This window comes from Tyto alba, unplaced genomic scaffold, assembly GCF_018691265.1.
Source record: "Tyto alba isolate M040663 unplaced genomic scaffold, T.alba_DEE_v4.0 Super-Scaffold_16, whole genome shotgun sequence".
Taxonomy (NCBI): domain Eukaryota; kingdom Metazoa; phylum Chordata; class Aves; order Strigiformes; family Tytonidae; genus Tyto; species Tyto alba.
Window position 1 is genome coordinate 29,016,000 of NW_024881278.1, and position 18,739 is coordinate 29,034,738.

Genomic DNA, 18,739 nt, shown 5'->3' on the forward strand with positions numbered 1-18,739 from the left:
ATTTACAAATAGCAGTGAAGATCTGCTGAATGTCACACAAAACCCAGCAACAATGTTAGAATTAACTCTTAGATAATTCCTCACTACCAGATTCACTCAACTTTCTATTCCTTATTATCTCTGAATGACACCTGAACAGAAAAGTCATGCCAGGGAAACAGCTATACCTTGCAATGGGTTTAGTTTTATGCAAGAAATTCCCATCATAAGCTTTAGGTAAGTCTGGGTATGTAACTCAGATGCTTTGAATTGCCCCTGGAAAATGAAGAGCTATGAACCACACCCAGCTTAGATGGTTACTGTAGAATTGAACATATCAACTGGGAGTTCCTTTTCTGGTTACATTCCTGCCAAGAAGCAGGCCCACTTGTGGTAATCAGAAATCATACAATGCATGGAAGCCTTCTCAACAAGGGTGATAACAGAACATCAACTTTCAAGACTCTTCCAGCCACCCACTCATTTCTGCAAATAACTAAGGCAGAGGTACAAACTGAGCTACCTAAAAGCCACATTTGCTTTCCTGGCTCCAAAGGCCAAGCCAAGCACCAGCTCAAATCAAGAACACATTAAAACCAAAGCAATTCATTTATAGTAGGTTAATTCAGTCCTCACCGAAAGCCAGATGAATATACTCACGTGTCTTGAACAAAGGCACGAATTTTGGCTAGTGCCTTTATCTGAACTTTGCAGTGGCTGAAAGAGAGGACAAGCTTCAGTCAGGGAGCAAGTTAATCACCACAGATATCGTTCAAAACAAGGAAGAGTGCTGGGACAACAGGAGGAAGCCAGTCTGATCCTCAGAGCAGGGATGGATCATTGCCAACATGATTCAAAGTGACAGGAAGACCATTTAAGAACTAGGCTGTAGCCCCCTTTTCTTTTCTACACAGTACTCTGAGGTCAGCCACTAACAGTATACATTTCTCTCTGCACAGGGTCCCTCTGCCCTGCTAAGCCTCTCGGGGAGTAAAAGCAGAGCAGTGTAGCAGCTTCAACAAGAACCTCCATGAGTGTAAGAAGCTACAACTGAACGCCATGTTGGTTAACCTGCCAACAGCCAGCAGCCAGCAGCCCTCCTTGCCTACGGGCACTCACTTTTCATTGGACTGGACAATGTAATCATAGAAATCCTGGTCGCCTTTGATCACGTTCAATGGGACAACAAGATTCACATCCACATCAGAGTTGCGCAGCTGGTTGAGTCTGATGTTCACCATGAAAAGATAGTCCCGCACGTCATCGATCCCTAGCTTTAATCCTTTGCATATCACGTACCTGCAGAGCAAGGCAGAGAGATCATGTAGCTTCAGTTCTTCCACACAGCCAACTTCCCTGCCACGCTCCCATTATCAGGGCAGTTTCCCAAATCCCAGAAATTCTTTTCTCATGGGTATCCCTAGAAAGGTGCAATCTCACCTATCACAAAGTCATTGTACATTTTCTACACTCTGGAAAGACTGGGAAACTCAACCCTATTGAAAAACCCCATAGATCTCCCTCAAGTAGTAAATCAGTTCTGCCAAACTTGACAGGTACAATATCACCACACATAATATGCTCTAGCTTCATTGAAAACATAGCTGTTTCATGCAAAACAGAATCTGATATATATTCAGTTCCACTGCTTTCTCCCCAGAAGGGTAATTTGGCAAATACCTTCTTTACCTTGTCAAACATCATAATTTTTGATACGCATCTAAAACGTTTCCTCCTCCAAGACAGTTGCCAATTCAGGCAGGTCACAGAGCTTCTGCTAGACTTACCCAAATTCATCTGTCACTGTATTTAGAGGACAGGGTTTCTTTAGTAGTCCCTCATGCTCAAGACACTCACCTCTCCGAGTTAGCAGGGCGGCTTGTCACAGGTTTAAAGATGCACACTCTCTCAAAGCAGCAATACAGCAGATAAACAAGTCCCACACTGAATGGAGTAAACAAGTCAAATGTTTTGCAGACAAAATGTCCTCCTGGAAAAAAAAAAAAAAGAGAGTAAGAACACCAATACCAGCAGATTAAAAGGAAACAAGGAGATACCCAGCATCTCAATAACTTTTTCTGCAGGACTGGTAAGTGTTTCTGTACAATTAAACAGCATCTAAAACACATTCATTAAGTGGGACAAATGGGGCTCCACGAACCATCTTCCCCATATCTCTACAGCAAAGAGAAAAGCATTTCCCTGACCAGGATCAAATCAGTGTTCTGTCTCACAAGCAAACCTTCTATCCACCTCCCATCCCTCCCTTCCAGGCCCTGAGCGTGCCCTATGGCACATCAGCATGCTATGCGAAAGCCTCAGTGAAAGAGGAGCTCTGATAGGTGCAACAAGAAACCTCAGGCTGGAGGTGAAAACCAACAGATGTTACCTAAACAGAGTAACTCACTGTCTAGAAGAGAGTCTCATGTTGCCCCTTGCCTTCAAACAAGATTCCCAATTTCCTCAAGCATAAAGCAGTCTTATATATAGAGCTATTATCTACCCAGACAGGAAAGACTTAAAGAAGGTTGCTCCTTCTACCACATTTGAGACTACTACTAAGTAGATCACTGCCTCGGGTACTTCTAAACATAGGGCACTAGGTAAAAGCACTTGCTGTGTTATCATTTATCTTCTGCATCAGTCCCACATGCTAAACTCAGCAGAAGAGAAGCCATCAAAACCAGATAGAGCTGTAATGTCCATCATTTGGCAATGATGTACAGCTAAGGCAATGTGAAACATCATCTTGCTCTGATCACAGAGATGGCAGATTTAAAGGAGAAAAGCCACAAGTTAGAGTGAAGGATAAACTAGACAAACACTGCTCTCTGTTCCAACCAGCCTGATAGAATATTCAGAAAGCAGCTGCATCCAACTAGTGCCATAAAACTCAGATATACTGTCCAGTTATCACACTAGTGACCTTAGCCCAAGACATTTACATAACACATTGTAAGAGCTTTAAACTAATTCATTTTACCTGAAGCTTTTAATTAAAAGCAAAATAGACACAGATAATCTTATTTTTCTGCCCCAGTTCTCTTAGCTTTTCGACAAACATCTCGGGATGTATGTGTACACACTCAATCCTGCGCAACTTCGCCTCACTGCAGGGCAGACTTCGTGGCATGTTAATAAAAACTGTACAGCATCCTTCCACAATGCCACCCACACTTTAGAGAATGAGGAGGAAGATTAATGTATAAAACATACCTGTCCGGACAATAGACAGTGCTGTAAGGAACTGGCAAAGCATGAGCTGTTTGCTTAGGATTTCTTGCAGATTCTCCTGACCCTCCACTGAGAAACCCTGCAAATCACATAGCATATGACTAGTATCCCCACAAATCTGCTGGTCAAGCAAAGGATTCTGTATAGCTAAATCATGATAATTTCTGTTTAAGATAAAAAACACTGCCACCAGGAATTTTAATGGCAAGCCTTGAAGAATTTCAAACTGTAACTATGGACACATGTCAAATATCCTACTATATGCAGAAGGAGGTATCGGTTTTGGTCATTAGTGCAGGAAGGAAAAGAAATGGACCAACCCCATCAGCCATTAGAAAATGCACTCCCTTGTGATCAGTATTGTCCAAAACAAAATTCCGGAAAGCAGTAATGTTCTCTGGGCGTGTGATGTCTCCATCTCCATCAATCCCTCCCTCTCCTAATGGGAAAAGGAGAGACAATTACTAACACATTTGCAAGTACAGACAAAAGATCAGTAGGTACAGGTGATCTATTGTATTCAGTCAATCAGAAATTACACAATCCTCAATAGGTAAATGAGCATTAACACATTCCCTTGTTCACCATCGAAGATGCTTGTTAATTTAAGAAAATTATTCAGATCATGTGGTCAGGGCTAAACAAATAACCATATAATAACAAATAAACATATAATAACCATGCTCAAATGATGAGTTGCACATTAGCCTCAGCAAAAGACAAATCATTTGCTGCCCTCCCCTGAGATGAGAACTGACTACATGACAACATAATATTCTCATCCAAGTAGGAATGACACATAGCTGAACCTACTAAAAATGTAAGGTTCAATCTCACTGCACAGCTCACCTGTTAATAACATCTTTTTACAGTCAAGGCAAAATTATTTATATTGTGCACTGGCAACTTTCTACTAAAAATTCAAATCACTCCAATGAAACATAATGCTCTATTTTCAAACCCAATGTAATCTGGAATTTAACAAAGCAACCCCCAAAAAATTCTGCAAACAAGTTTATAAAGGAAGTAGGGAAAGGCAAATAGGGTTTGTGCACAAATGGTCGTACAGTTTTCCCACATGGCTCTTTTTAAAGCTAGGTACATTGTCCCCCAGGTTGGTGTGTTAGAAAGCTGATCTAAGGCATCTTCTAGAGCTCACCAATTCTGTTTTTGAAGAAGCCTGAACTCCTATTTGGTATTAGTCCCTATAAATCTTCTACAGCTACAGCTTCTATTAACTGAACTGGAGGACTAGAAAGCAACAGAGATCAGGATGCATGATAGTGCTTTGATAACTAAATTCTTCATCAATCATCCTTTCAGTAAGTAAACTGATGCTAGAATTCATTGCCATGCTTCACAACACAAATATCACAGCAGTTTTCTTCCTTCCCATCACTGGAAGAAAGTTCATACACATCTCACTAGACTTTATAGCGTAACAGACAGAAACGAATCAAGAAAATGCATCAAAGTCATTGGGCTATTCATTTCTCCAGGTATCTCCTTCTTTCCATAAGAACACCAGTTTGAAGTGAGTTATGAAGATCCAAGTGCTGCAACCATTAAAACAATGTATATATCTGCCTTGCTGCCCTTGCCATGAACCTTCTCTTTAACAGATCTAATCCTGAAGTGCTAACCATTCTCTAAGAGTTCATGGTCAGGTGTCAAAAGTGGCAGTCAAGAAGAGTCAGAGTGGTGGAGGGAAAAAAAAAAAAAAAAGGCACAATTGCAAAAGCAAACCCTCTTCTCTACAAGACAGTCACACGCAAGTTTCCTTTACACAGTCTGAAATAAGAAGCAGGAATAGCAGCAATCCATGTATTTCCCTTCCTATTCCTAGAGGCTATGCAAATGGAGGGCTCAAACATATCACCAAGCTTAACAAGTTACCCTCCATGAGGTCAGATGCAGCAATTTTCTGTGTACACCTGCTTAACCTGTCTCAAAACAATGTAAAACATGTTATCTTAAACCATTTTGGATTAAGAAGCTCAATTAGTCACAGTGACTCAGATACAGCCTCTAGCCCAAACCTGTTTTATTTATCTTTACTAAGAGCACACAATCAATTATCAAAGCAGAGCTAGGGAGGTCTGATTAGAAGCATACTGCCAGTCAGGCAAGTAAAGTTTCTATCTCTGGCTCTGCAAATAGATCTTTGGGCAAGTCAGGGAGCTGAAGCACCTCCCTTACGAGGTCAGGCTGAGAGCTGGGGTTGTTCAGCCTGGAGAAGAGAAGGCTCTGGGTAGACTTTATAGTGGCATTCCAATACTTAAAGGGGGCTACAGGAAAGATGGGGAGGGACTCTTTATCAGGGAGTGAAGTGATAGGATGAGGGGTAATGGTTTTAAACTGAAAGGAGGTGGATTTAGATTAGATATATGGAAGAAATGCTTTCCTGTGAGGGTGGTGAGGCACTGGCACAGGTTGCCCAGAGCAGCTGTGGCTGCACCCTCCCTAGATGTGTTCAAGGCCAGGTTGGACGGGGCTTTGAGCAGCCTGGTCTAGTAGAAGGTGTCCCTGCCCATGGCACGAGGGTTGGAACTAGATGATTTTTAAGGTCCCTTCCAACACAAGAACATTCTATGATTCTATGGTAAGTCATCTCACTGTGTTTTCACTTCATCAGTGAAGTGGGAAAAATATTGTCAAGCAATCTTAAAGCACTCTACAGTTTTCAGATAAGCAAAGCACTCAAGCATCAACTACTACAATGGGACATATGTTCCCAGGGCAGACTGGAAATAAATGCAGAAATGTGACTTGATATGCAAGCTCACCAATCTCAATCCCCTTCCTAGATGACAGCTCCCTTCTACCTTGAAAAATGGTTCCCTCTAAACAAGCTTCTCTTAGATCCCCATGCTGGGATCGATAGCAGCCTCGTTCCTGATACAGAGGCTGCAGAATAAGCAAAAACATCAGGTAACACTCACACATGCACTACATACCATAATAAGGTTCAAAGAGCTCACTGGAAGCAGAATAGAAATCCTCTAGTTTAAAATCATTTGGTCCTTTCAAGGTCATGCCAAATCCTTTCGCATGCCACTTCCTCCTCCACAAGACATACTCGGAGAAGCCTCCAGGACCAGCACACACATCAGCAAAGTAGAGCAGCTCTGCATCTCGCTCCTTTATCAAAGGCCTCTGCAAAAGGAAACTGAGGAAATTCTACCAACCCAGTAACAGCTCCCATCAGTCAACCCAGATACACCACAAATTGCACTACTTGGAGAAATCTCTTTCAAGCACTTGTTTTCCCAGCTAGTATCCTAAGGATTCTCCTTTCTCCCCACCTTCTCCATTCTTTGAGAAATCACTGCAGTCTGAAAGTTAAATAGAGGCCCTCACCCCATGGAAGTCCTTAGGGTTTGTAAACATGTAGTCAAACACATGGTCCATATTTGCCATCTTCATTGCAGCCCTGTGAACACATAAGTAGGAACCTACTAAGTTTCAACCTTGGCTTCCAAGGCTGGAAGTGGACATAAATGGGAAAGAGGCTACACTACCAGCAGTTCTGCAAACCTGTTCAGGAAGAAAACTCCACGGATCATCTCATAGGGGTTAGACCTTGTTCGGGCTCGACGCATTTCTTCTCCATCCAGCTCATCAAATACACTCTGCACAAACAGAAAAAAAAATTGAGCTGGACCTGGCACAGGCTTGAGCAATAGGTAGGCACAAGCATTTCCTATGCTCGTGCTTCTCTCCCCTTAGACAGAAAACTCTGCAGGGTTTGGTTCACCAATACAGAATGTTTTTCTGTCACATAATGATATTCGCTCTTCTAAGCCACTCCAGTTCTTAAGAAAATCTAGTGGCACTGAAGAATTCTGTACTGATAGATCCACAGTGATAATGTGGTTAGGCCCTCAAAAGCAGTCCCAGCCTAAGGTATTTCTCTCTCACATATACGTGCTCACTCTCTATTGCAGTTTACATGGGCGTGATAAAATCTAGAAGGGAAGATGGAACACACAAGAAAAGAAAGGGAGCTTATTTCCTCAGCTTATTCAAGTCTTCAGCCTTTCAGTTGGACTAAGAAAGGGAGACTGTTTTCATTCATCTCTTCAAAGGCTGAGGTGCGAAACAGGTTGCTGAACAGACAGCAACAACCAGGATGCAAGGTCACACCAGTGGCAGGGAGGTGAAAGAAGATGTGCTGGGGTCTTGCCAATCACTTAAGTAAACTACTCAATCCTCTTCAATTATTTATTTCACTTGCTTCTCTAAAACTTCAGTTCCTCTCTAAAGAAGGGGACTTACCTTGCACTGCAGGACATTACGTAAAAGCTCTTCACTACAGAACTCCGTTTCATCTTCAATCACCATCTTCCTCTGGAACAGGATGAGAACACAGGCAACAATTACCAAACACAGTAATGATCATCTCAGAATGCAACATGTACCAGCAATAGATATAGGCTGCCAACCACACACTAGGCTGTATTAGCAAATGCATAGCCAGCAGGCTGAGTTATTCTCCCTTGTTAGGCCTCCTGAGACCACATGTGGAATACTGAATCCTGTTTAGCACTTCCCACTACAAGACAGACATACTGGACCAAGTCCAGCAAAAGGGCCACCAAGGTGACAAGGGTGCAGAAGCACCTGGTGTAAGAGGAAAAGGCGAGACAGTTTGTTCAGAATGGAGAAAGGGAGATCCTATTGCTGCCTGCAGGCACCTAATGGCAGAAAATAGAGAAGATTGAGCTAGACTCTTAGAGATGGACAGCGACAGGACAAGAAACAACAGACACAAGCTGCAACACAAAAAATGCTGATTGGCCATATGGAAATTTCCTTTTGTCAACTGGGTCAAACACTGAAACGGATGCCCAAACAGGCTGTGAAATTTCCATCCTTGGAGATACTCAAAACTCAACCAAACAAGGCCCCGAGCAACCTGATCCAGCTGGACCTGCTTTAAGCAGGAAGCTGCGCTAACAATCTCCAGGGGTTCCCTCCAGCCTAGGTTATTCCACAACTCCCTGACAAGGCAATTGTTTCAGGCTGAGTGGTCCTGAGTTGTCTTAGGCTGGTAAGTAGTGAGATCTAACAAATACCTTCCCCACAGTCATCCACTCCTTCAGCTCCTGCGCATCGGGGATTTCTGTGGTACACTCCAGGCACCAGTCCACCTCCTCATAAGCACTCGGCTGTGAACAAGACATGGAAACACCCAAAGACATTTTTGCTAGCAAAATATAACAACTAATTGCTCCCCAGAAGTTTGCGTCCCAATCCTAGCATAAGGGGTTATGCCATTACTTTAGGACCAACCACAAAGGTTTTTTTTCTTTTAGTCTAAAACATGTCTTATTTGTTTGGATTAAAAAAAAAACCACCCACATCAGAAAAACCCACACCACTTTCCTCTCATTAGAGTCTGATAAATAATCAAGGCAAAGCAAAAGCTTCGTACTCTCAAGGTACATTTTACAGACATGGCAAGACAGTTGCCAAAAAAACACACTTCCTGATGGTGCTTTACACCTTCTTCCTCCCAGCTCTTTCTGAAAGGCTCCCTCATTCCACAACTTCATTCAGGCTTTGAACAATTTTTATAATCATGACAAGGAATTGTTTTAACAGTTAAGATCAAAATGATGCTACTTTTCTCAACAAAAAGAGGCTGCTAAGATCTGCTAACCTTCTTATATTTGTTATAGTAGTATCATCCACAAGGGTGATAACACTTAACTGCTGTGTGCTGTAGAAACACACCGGAGAACAGGACCTAAACCAGTGAGCCTACACAACAGGTCTCAAATTCCTGGCTCTCAAGCAATAACCTCCAATATCATTTTCAACTGCTGAAAATAACTGAAAGAATGGAGAGCAAGGTACTACAACATGCACCATACAGGACTTGACAGGCATTGATGTCCTTGACTATGGCTGGGACCTTCTGGCTGCCAGATTCCTAGGATTTGGCGCTTTTTTTATTTTTAAACACAAACACACAGGAGCTAATCCACACTAAATAATATCAAATCTGGGCTTTATTTTCCTGACAACCATCTATTTCTATTTCCCAGTGCTCTTCCCTGTAGAAGAGCTTGATAAGACATGCAGATAGAACATTTGAGCATTTTATTGGGGACTATTATACACACCCAGAGAACATTTTTTTAAAAAAAAAAACACCTATACAGGCATAGAAAAAGGATATACAAAATAAAAATGGTAAACCCAGAAGAGCTTAGTAACAATTTTCAATCCCATTCACTACTTCAGACCCAGAAACAAATCCTCCAGACCACAGCAACAATCCATTTGAAACCAATTTTGTGCCAGAACATTAATACTTGTGATGGAAAACAAGTTTTGCCATGTTGTTCTGGGACAAAATAAGGCTTGGGTCTACCCAGTAGAGCCACTTAATGATAGCCAGTTATATCAGACAACACTCAACATCATTCCCAGAGAGCAAATCCTGAACAGAGCAACAGAAAAAGGGATTCAAAAGAGGAAGTACTTACCTCTGGCTCATCTTGCCAATCAATATTGAGCTCCCCATCAAATCCTTTGAGGGTCAGCCCAAAGCCTCTCCTTCCCTTCTGATTGGAGGCCTCAACAATATCCTTCCTGCCTTGGCCATATTTTCCCAGACCTTCTCCTTCCCGGAAGCCCATCTTGGCCTATAATGAAAACAAAGGGAACAGGCTGAGGCAAGAGAACTTGAGTTTATGTACTGCTACTGGGGTTAAGACTAGCAGGGAAAATGGCACATCACCCTGAAGTGACTTGAGGGAATTGAGCGTTTTTAATCTCAGCTGTGGCTTTCAGGACTTAATACAGAGTTCACTTCACTGAGGCAGGACACAAAAAAACTAGATCTGAAGAATGATGTTTGAAATGACAGCAAATTACAAAAGGTTCAGTAATGCAGGAACAGCCTGCTCAGAGGGAGTAGTAGTGAGGAGCCTGGAGCCATTCATCACAGTGTTCAGTAAGCATGGAAGGTTCATGAAACAAAAGATGATGGCACAGGAAAAAATTCACGTTGTGAAGATATGCTTTGTTGTGAATATGCATTCACTGACATTCCAAGCATCAGTTAAAACTTCACCTAAAACTCAGAGGAGGAATGCAAGACACGCTGCTCCTGAAACACATTCCCATCTCTTAGGTTAAAATAAATATGTTCATCAACTGCTAGTTTTTCAGGCTTTTCTCTTCATAAATTTTAGCAACAAGAGAACAAAAAGCCTGAATGCAGTCAATTTCACTGCCTCCAGTATGCATTTACAAGACAATAAGTAAATAAAAGACTTAATCCTTAAGTTTCACTTTGAATTAATGTTATCTATATATTCCTTCCTGCCAGAAGCAACAAAAACATTGTTTATTACCAATCCCTATGAGAAACAACACAAGAACATCTGACAGGTTTTATGCAAAGGTACGTGGTGTTTTCCTACTGCCTCTGCTACCTGGCTCCGAATCAGACCTTGAAATATGTACACCAAATGTGACAGCCACTGAGCCTTTTATACACTTGTTTTCTGAGGACAGAACTTTGAACATCTGGTAATCAAGGACTGTTTTCCTTATTTATCTAATGCTACCAAATTATGCAACCAGACTTGCTATCACATCAATCTTTATATTCAAATTTATGAGGGCTTGCAAACAAAAGGCTCCCAAATGCAGGAGTAGAAGCTCCTGTATTGTGGCAATTGGAAGCACACATCCCAACCGGCTCAGGAGGGAACTTTCCAAGTAAAAGACAGTCTTGTGCTAGAATCAGCAAACTGCAGCCCAGTGCCAAAAATGCACGTGGACAGATTCTGAATGATCAGCAACAGGATTTATCGACAAAGAGGCACTATCAGCAACTCTGAGCCTCTGGATCCCATTGAGTTTTGAATTCAGCAAAAGCTGAAAGTTCTTTTCTCACGTAAAGTATGATCCTGCTGGTCAGCAGTGTTCCACCTCCTTGAGAGGCAGTATCTCGCTATTCCCGCTCCTAGCAGCAGCTAGCACTTTCCAGCTCCTAGCAGAAGACTGAACTTCTAACTTGGCAAAGGCAGGTACAAGCTCACCTACCACCATGGAAAGATTGCTGACCCCTGCTCCTGTGAGTACAGCACCAGCACAGAACAAAAGGAGACGTGAATTCAGGGACAGAAGTCCAAAACTTCCTGCCACATTTCAAGTAATAAACAACCCTACATCTCAAGTCCCCTGCTGTTCTTGGAAATAACACTTTTGTTTCTCTGTTCTCAAGAATGGAAATTCTTTCAGGATTGCGAGATACAATACCACAGTGATGAAGTCTGCATCAGGAAGTAAGTGTAACAGCATGCGCTGAACCAGATTTCTCTTCTCCACAGCCTGTTTGTGCTGGGTTTGAGTCAGTGGTGGGGTTTTTGGTAGCGGTGGAGGGGGCTACAGCAGTGGCCCCTGTGAAAAGCTTCTCAAAGCTGCCCTGGCTCCAAGTCAGACCCACTTCTGTGCCAAAGCTGAGCCAATTAGCAGCAGTGGCTGTGCCTCTGCAATAACATATTTAAGAAGGGGAACCTGGGAGGAAGAGTGGGAGTTGTGAGGAACAGCTGCGAGGAGGATACCTATGCAAACACCCAGGTCAGTGGAAGAAAGGAGAAGGGCAGGGGGGAGGTTTGCCGGAGCAGAGACTTCCCCTTGCATCCCGTCCTGAGACAGCAGGGCTATGCCCCCCACCACCCATGTTGGTCCACGGTGGAACAGAGTCCAACCTGCACCCTGTGGAGGAGCCCACAGCAGAGCAGGCATCTGTGCCTGAAGGAGGCCAGGACTCTGAGGAAAGAAGCAGCTCCCGCTGTTGTAGTTCAGCACTGGGAAGACTGCAACGCCTGAGGGTGACCCATGCCAGAGCGGCATGGGAAATGCTGTGACCTGTGGGAGGGACTCATGTCAGAGAAAGCTTGTGGAGGACTGCCTCTTGTGAGAGAGGAACCATGCTGGAACAGGGGAAGAATGCAAGGAGTTCCCACCCACCTTCCCCAAGGGGAAAGAAGCAGCAGGACTGACCGTAACCCTCATTCCCCGTCCTGCTGTGCCACTGGCAGGGAGAACGTAAAGATACCAGGAGTAAAACTGAGCCCATGAAGAAGGGAAGAATAGGGGAAAAGTGGTTTTGAGATGTGGTAACACTTCTCACCGTCCTGCGCTGCCCGTTAAGTGTTCTTGTTAGTGTCTGTATTAAATTTATGTTCTTTTTTCCTTCCCCTAACAAGTCTGTCTTTTGCTAGTGACCATAATGAACAAGTCATTCCTCTCTGTCCTTATCTCGATTCCCAAGACTTTCGCTTTATTTTCTTCTTCCCAGCACTGGGGAGGAAGGGGAGAGTGAGCAGCTGTGTGGTGCTCAGTTGCCCTCTGAGCTCAGACCACCAAACCTTTTGCTTTATTTTCTCCTTCTCAGCACCAGGGGGGAAAGGGGGAGTGAGCAGCTGCATGGTGCTCAGTTGCCCTCCAAGCCCAAACCACACGACCACTATTGCTTTTAAACTCAGGAACAAGTTGACGAATATGGGACTACCATGAGACAGAGAGAATCAATCATTTGCTTAAACTTCCTAAAAGTACTTTCTTCCCCACGCTAACACTGTTCAATTAAGGGGTTGGCGATCTCCTTCGAAGTTTAGTTGTCCCAATCACTATCATTCACAACTCCCTGCCCTTCTAAAAATTTCTGGCCCTACATAAAGCAAAGTGGTACTACTTGAAACAAAAAGAAATAACTTAATTATTAAGGTAGTAATTCTACAAAGGTATGCCAGCCAGCCTCCAAGACCAAACAAATTAATGTCAATCACAGAATTTGTTAAGGCCTTCCTTACAAGGCATTTGTTAAGCATTGCAAAATAACACACAGTAGGGCTCATTTTCTCAAGCTCAAGCTGCCTGACCCAGAACCTTCCCTTCACATTCACCTCCCTGATTCTAGGCCTTGAACACAAATCAACTTTCTTTTTTAATAGATGCCCTTCAAACAAGATCTCTCAGCCTCCCTCAATTGCTCACTAGCTAGCTCAAAGAAGCAGAGAGCCCTGCTACAAGGAGGATCAGAATCAGAATCAAAATATCTTAAAACAGACTGGTCTTTTCACTTTGCTCTCATCAGGTCTTAATGGTTTGGTCCAAAACTATTTTGACCTACCATGAGCTTTTGGGAGACACTGTTATACATTGAGTAGCGAGATGAAGTACCCTCCACAAGAGAGTCTTGCTTGAATTCATTGCTGAAGACTGGTCTTTTTTCATCACTCTCACTGTCAGACCCACTGCTGCTACTGGAAGACTCTGAAAGCAAAAAGCCAAAAAAAAGAAAGGTGAGAAAAGTGAGTATGAAAATAAAATGGAAGAAAGGCATCTCAGGAATCACATTAAGAACTGTACAGTGTGACTCATTAAATCCTCTCAACATACACACAGAGAGGACACTTCAGAATCTCAAACGCACTACAGGAAGCACACAGGTATAATATAAAAATATCCCATGGAACCAACACCTGGTTATCTGCCCCTTTGTCTCAGGGACACGTGCGACCGTTCTGAGTCAGGGGGTTCCAGACCCAACAAACGGGTGGGCAAACCCCACTACAACCGCAGAGCAGGCCACAGCATGACCACGATAGTCCACTGTGGTGTGCTTGACCGTTGCAATGATCCCAAGGAGCTGAGAAAGTCCACAGAGATTCCCTCCCGAGGATAAAGACAATTACTGACACCTTGATAAAACATATTGGATTTTCCTCTGTTTCCTACCTAACTACTGGCGTAAACACATCCCTAACTTAACCAAAAATCTACATCAAGCAAACAGGCATTTACCAAAGGGCCAACCCTGCAGAAAGAAAAGAGTTGAACCCCTTAGTCCCCATATTAAACTTCAGTTTGACTCCACAACTCACCTCAGTAGCAAGGATCCACAAGTTCACCACAGCAAATGAGAGTTTTTCAACTCTAGAGTTTACTGATACATACAAACCGAAGTGAAAAATAATGTCAGAAGACACCATTCTAGTTTTAAAACACCCCAACAGAGACGAAGGTTTGAGGAAGAAGTTAATCAAGTCAATGGTCCAATCAAAGTAATAATTACCACCATACACAACAGGCACACAAAATAAACTTTTGTCACCTGAAACTGATGCAGCAGAGCCTTCATGGGCACCAAACAATGAAGCTCTATGCCCAGTTCCACCCTGGGATCTATTTGGGAAGAACCTAGGCCTGTACGGGCTGCATAGTCCTCTCTGTTGCTCTACAGTTGTGAGATGCCCAAACCTTTTTGCTCTGGGCTGGATAAAACTGGGATCTGGGCAGGAATCGTAGTAGTTGTATCATTTGTCTCACAGCCTGCTCCACAACAGGTGGGTAGCAAGGGAGGCCCTACAACCCACCGAGTCCTTCCGCTTCTCCTGGGGTAATATCGCTGCCAGGATGAAGCAATAACACAAATTTTCTTCCCGAAATTTGCCTAGCACCACGTCAGTCATACTAAAGTTAATGCCACGGGGCAGGATGTAAACTACTGGAGCAGCAATCCACAGCAAGCACAGCCACGCTCTTCATTGGACCTCTGCCTCTTGAGCCTCCCTTGTTTGCTGAGTGCTAGAAATCATTCTGTGCTACTTCCTACAACTAGGAGAAGCTGAACTTCATAAGTTGCCCTGAGATAATGCAGCAAATCACAGTTAGCAGAGTTGATCTTTTCTGTTTAACACTTTGAAAGGAATTATCTAGCTCCATAGAAACATTGAAAACAGACAGACATTATAATTACCTAGAAAGAAGAACTGAACTTCTCTTACGTTTTTCTGATTAAAAAATCCCCACAGATTATTTCTCTCTCAACACACTCTATATTTTCCTATTTTGGAAAACTGAGTGTCAGTGAAGTAACAGGAAACAACTGGATAATTAGTAAAGAAAGGCCATCACAAGAAAGTGATGTGAAAATGAAAGACACCACAGTGAAATATACGACTGTAGTTAAAACCCCTTCAATGTCTGTTCAATCCCTGTTGCTGAACTATCAGCTTTTAAAAATCAGAACCTGTGTCTCCACATAACTACTATGCTAGAGTTTTACAGTATCAACATTTGAGGCTTCAAGCTCAAGACAAGGAAGGCTATGATTTAACTTGTGTTTGCAATATTATATACTCATCGTGATCTTCAAACGTCTGTCACACAAGCTGCATTTCTCTTTCCTTCACAAAGTTCTTCGATATGAACAGGGTCACAAAGGATTTCGCTTTAGGGTCAGTTACTGCTTTCTGCTTCTCCAATACACAGCTTGAATTAACTTTGCTGCCGGCCTTTGAGCCATGTCTTATTTCCCAGAGGCTCGTGATGTGCCTCTAACACAATACCCACTACATAAATTTCAAGACAGTCCCTTCACAACTCTTCTTGCTTTTAACATTTGCTAGGCCGTGCTCAGCTGAGATCAGATCCCAAATCACTTCTTTCTTCAGAAACTACAATGGGCGTAACAGACTACTAAACAACTAACCCTATCCAAAACATTGTCCTTGAACTGTAACAACTTGTTTCTTAAACATTGAGGCTCACAGCCTATTCTGACCTATGTATAAACTCAATAATCAAAAGGGGGGAAAAATTCTAAAGATATTGGTTTGAATTTTTAAGCTCAGACCCGAGCGCATACAGCATTCCCTACCCCAGCTTTCACACCCTGCACTTCTAAACCTCCTCACTCACCTCCAGCCTTGCCAGACAGCTACACACAGCATGCCCCGCCACTGCAACTACCCCCAAAGTGAGCCACTCATCCTCCATACACAGCCCCTTCCATTTTTACAAGATGAAGCCTTCTTTATGTGTCCAGGCCCTTTCTCACTAACGCTTTATGACCACAGGTAATCCCAAGACTCAGAAGTAGCAGCCAGGACCGTGAGGCAACCTGAAGTACCATCCCAGGAGAGTTTAAAATGCCCCGCAACAGCAATACCAATTGCGTAGAGCACTTGCTTCATCTTTGGTATACCCCAAGCTCGAGGTGAGAAAGCACACTCTGACCTGAGAAAAAGTAGGCAATTAATTTAGTTAGCTCTGAAACAGTTTTTCTTTCTGAAACCAAACACCTCTGAGCTCTCAACTCCCCCCTGCCCTCAAAAACCACACTGAGCCAGCAAAAGAGATAGTGCAACAATGTAGGATTCCCAATCAACCTGCCCTTTGTATTCATCTCAGTTTCTCCCATCTGCAAAAACGTGGTAAAATTATTGATTTTTTAATTTTTTTAAGCAGTGAGGGATTATGATGCTTCTTTACAGCATAACACCCACAACTCCTCACTAACGAAAATTTCCAAAACAGAAATAACTGCTGACACTGAAAAGATTAATGCTGCTCACATATTACAAGCATCTTTACTGCTTTGGCCCATGCACCTGTCTTCTACCTCAAGTTCTGGTTTCTATGTCTGAATTCATACAATTTCCAGACCAAACCGTAAGATTTTAATAAAAGCTTAAAAAAATTCACACCAATCCAAGGCTGTGAACATAAATAATATAGTTTTTCTCCTAAGGAGAGAGTATGCCCTTGAAGTTCAGTCTATCAATTAGGATTTAGGAGATGTGGGCTCAATTCCTAGTTATTATTTAGGTTCTCCACAGCAGCATATACCTTATCTCCAACCTTACCTTGAGTAGTATGATTACTAAATTGAGTCTCATCATCTGAAGTGGAACTGAGGGTTAATCCCAAGTCTTCTATCTTCTTTTGCTTCTTTTGGGGGCTGCTAAATTCAGGTTCTGTCCTCCTCTTCATTTTTTTGCTGAAAGATGACCACACTTGGTAAACATTAAGCAGATTAACTTTCTCCTGCATGCTGAAGGGTAAGGCGCAGCAGCATAGATCCTTTCATGGACTATTCAGTATTATGCTTCTTAACTTAAGTTTGCTTTAGGTGAAAGTATTGGCTTATTTTGAACCTACCTTTTTAAATAGCTAGTCTAACTAAACAAACATGAAATCTCTATGGAAGCTTCCCTATTACTGATGACTTGAATTTCAAACAATTCCTACAACCTACTTATCATTAAATGCTAGTGGATGAAGACAACCCAGACATCAGCACTTGGTTAACTTAAATATATGACAGTTGATTACTACTACTGAATCAAAGATTTGTTTTATCCAAACACACACAAAAAAAAAAATGAGGAAGTAAGATCAATCTAATCGAAAACATGCACCGTGGAACCAATTTCTCACAAGAGGTTCAGAACATCTCTGACCTCACCTCTGTAAACGTTAATTAGTAAGAGAGCTTTCCTATATGACTTCTATAGCAGAACTTCGTTAAATGTGTGCTAAAGTTGGGAGGTGGTTGTGTTTTTCATAAGAAATCACTGGCAAGATATCAAGCTTCTGGATGTGGCTGATAAACTGCATAAACCCAGAGAAAGGACTAAGACCTAAGAGTTAGTAGAAGCTAGTCAGGAAGGCCTGCAGAGGCCAAGAACCAAGGAAGAGGAAAGCAGGTGAAAATTAAAAGGCACATATGCTTAGAGCACTAGCTAAACCTCCGCACTATTGAGAAAAAGCAGTATAAACCTATTGGTGTTTATTATTCTACACAGGGATGCTGGGCTAGAAAAGATGCTCCAGGACACCAATTCCAACCCTCTTATCAAACTTATTTCCACAAACATATACAGAGCAGCTTAAGATCAATTCCTTTATTAATCCCCATGACTCCAACAAAATCATTCCACAACTTCACTGCACTACGGCTAAGAAATCTTCTCCTCTTTTACAAGAAGCTCATTTACAGCCAACTCGTATTTACCTGCTGTTGTGCCAATTTAGGGAGGTTTTTTCCCTTGCTTATCTCTAAGAAACCGAGAGCAATCCTCCATTTCTTGTGAGATATCCTCTTATTAGGTTAACACACTCTTCATTCACCACCGCTAGCATCCTCTCAAGATCCCCCCCCCCCCCCCGGACAGTACTAAGGGGCCCTTCGCGCACCTGTTTTCCTGCTGGATCTCAGACTCCGCGGAATTAACCGCCAATTAAGCAGCGCCCCGTCCTCGGGAGAGGGGAAGCCCCTTCGCAGCACAACCCCCCCCCCCGGGATTCCCCGACCCGCGCCCCACAGGCGCGCAGCACCCCGCCGACGGCCCTGCCGGCGCCTTACGGGCACAGCTCCGACCCGGCAGCCCGAGGGCCGGTCCGTCTGTCCGTCCGCTCGGGGGGCCGGTCCCAGAGGCCCCGCAAGCCGGCGGCGGGCCGAGGGCGGGGGGGGGGGGGGGAGAAGCCGCCGTTGGCCGCGCCCCGCGCTGACCCCACACGCGGGGCCGGCGGACAGCGCTCACGGAAGGAGCGGCGGCGGGCGGGCGGCCCGGGCCCGGGCCCCGACTCCGACGAGCTCCGTCTCCCGAGGGCCCCTCGCCGCCGCCGCCGCCGCCGCTTTCGTTTCCCCGCTCGGAGGCGCCGCCGCCCCGCCCCCTCCCCGCGGGTCCTCCCCGGCCTGCCGGCG

At 43.6% G+C, this 18,739-nt stretch overlaps 1 protein-coding gene across 2 annotated transcripts in view; it reads right to left on the reverse strand.

The window, feature by feature from the left end:
• CMTR1 (cap methyltransferase 1) overlaps positions 1 to 18,707 on the reverse strand; it is a 29,653-nt gene extending 10,946 nt beyond the window's left edge. Inside the window, exons 1-14 of one of the 2 annotated variants that reach the window (XM_032995311.2) lie at positions 18,229 to 18,707; positions 16,896 to 17,029; positions 13,376 to 13,518; positions 9,711 to 9,869; positions 8,292 to 8,384; positions 7,492 to 7,563; positions 6,751 to 6,845; positions 6,574 to 6,646; positions 6,171 to 6,369; positions 3,534 to 3,652; positions 3,196 to 3,292; positions 1,837 to 1,969; positions 1,099 to 1,278; positions 640 to 696 (exon numbers count right to left, since the gene is read on the reverse strand). In XM_032995311.2, coding sequence (XP_032851202.1) covers positions 640 to 696; positions 1,099 to 1,278; positions 1,837 to 1,969; positions 3,196 to 3,292; positions 3,534 to 3,652; positions 6,171 to 6,369; positions 6,574 to 6,646; positions 6,751 to 6,845; positions 7,492 to 7,563; positions 8,292 to 8,384; positions 9,711 to 9,869; positions 13,376 to 13,518; positions 16,896 to 17,022 — 1,547 coding nt within the window. In that variant the 5' untranslated portion in view covers positions 17,023 to 17,029; positions 18,229 to 18,707. Of the gene's footprint in view, positions 1 to 639; positions 697 to 1,098; positions 1,279 to 1,836; positions 1,970 to 3,195; positions 3,293 to 3,533; positions 3,653 to 6,170; positions 6,370 to 6,573; positions 6,647 to 6,750; positions 6,846 to 7,491; positions 7,564 to 8,291; positions 8,385 to 9,710; positions 9,870 to 13,375; positions 13,519 to 16,895; positions 17,058 to 18,228 lie in introns of those variants that run through there. The other variant, XM_032995310.2, reaches the window with a different exon arrangement.
• Positions 18,708 to 18,739: the final 32 nt, after the last annotated feature.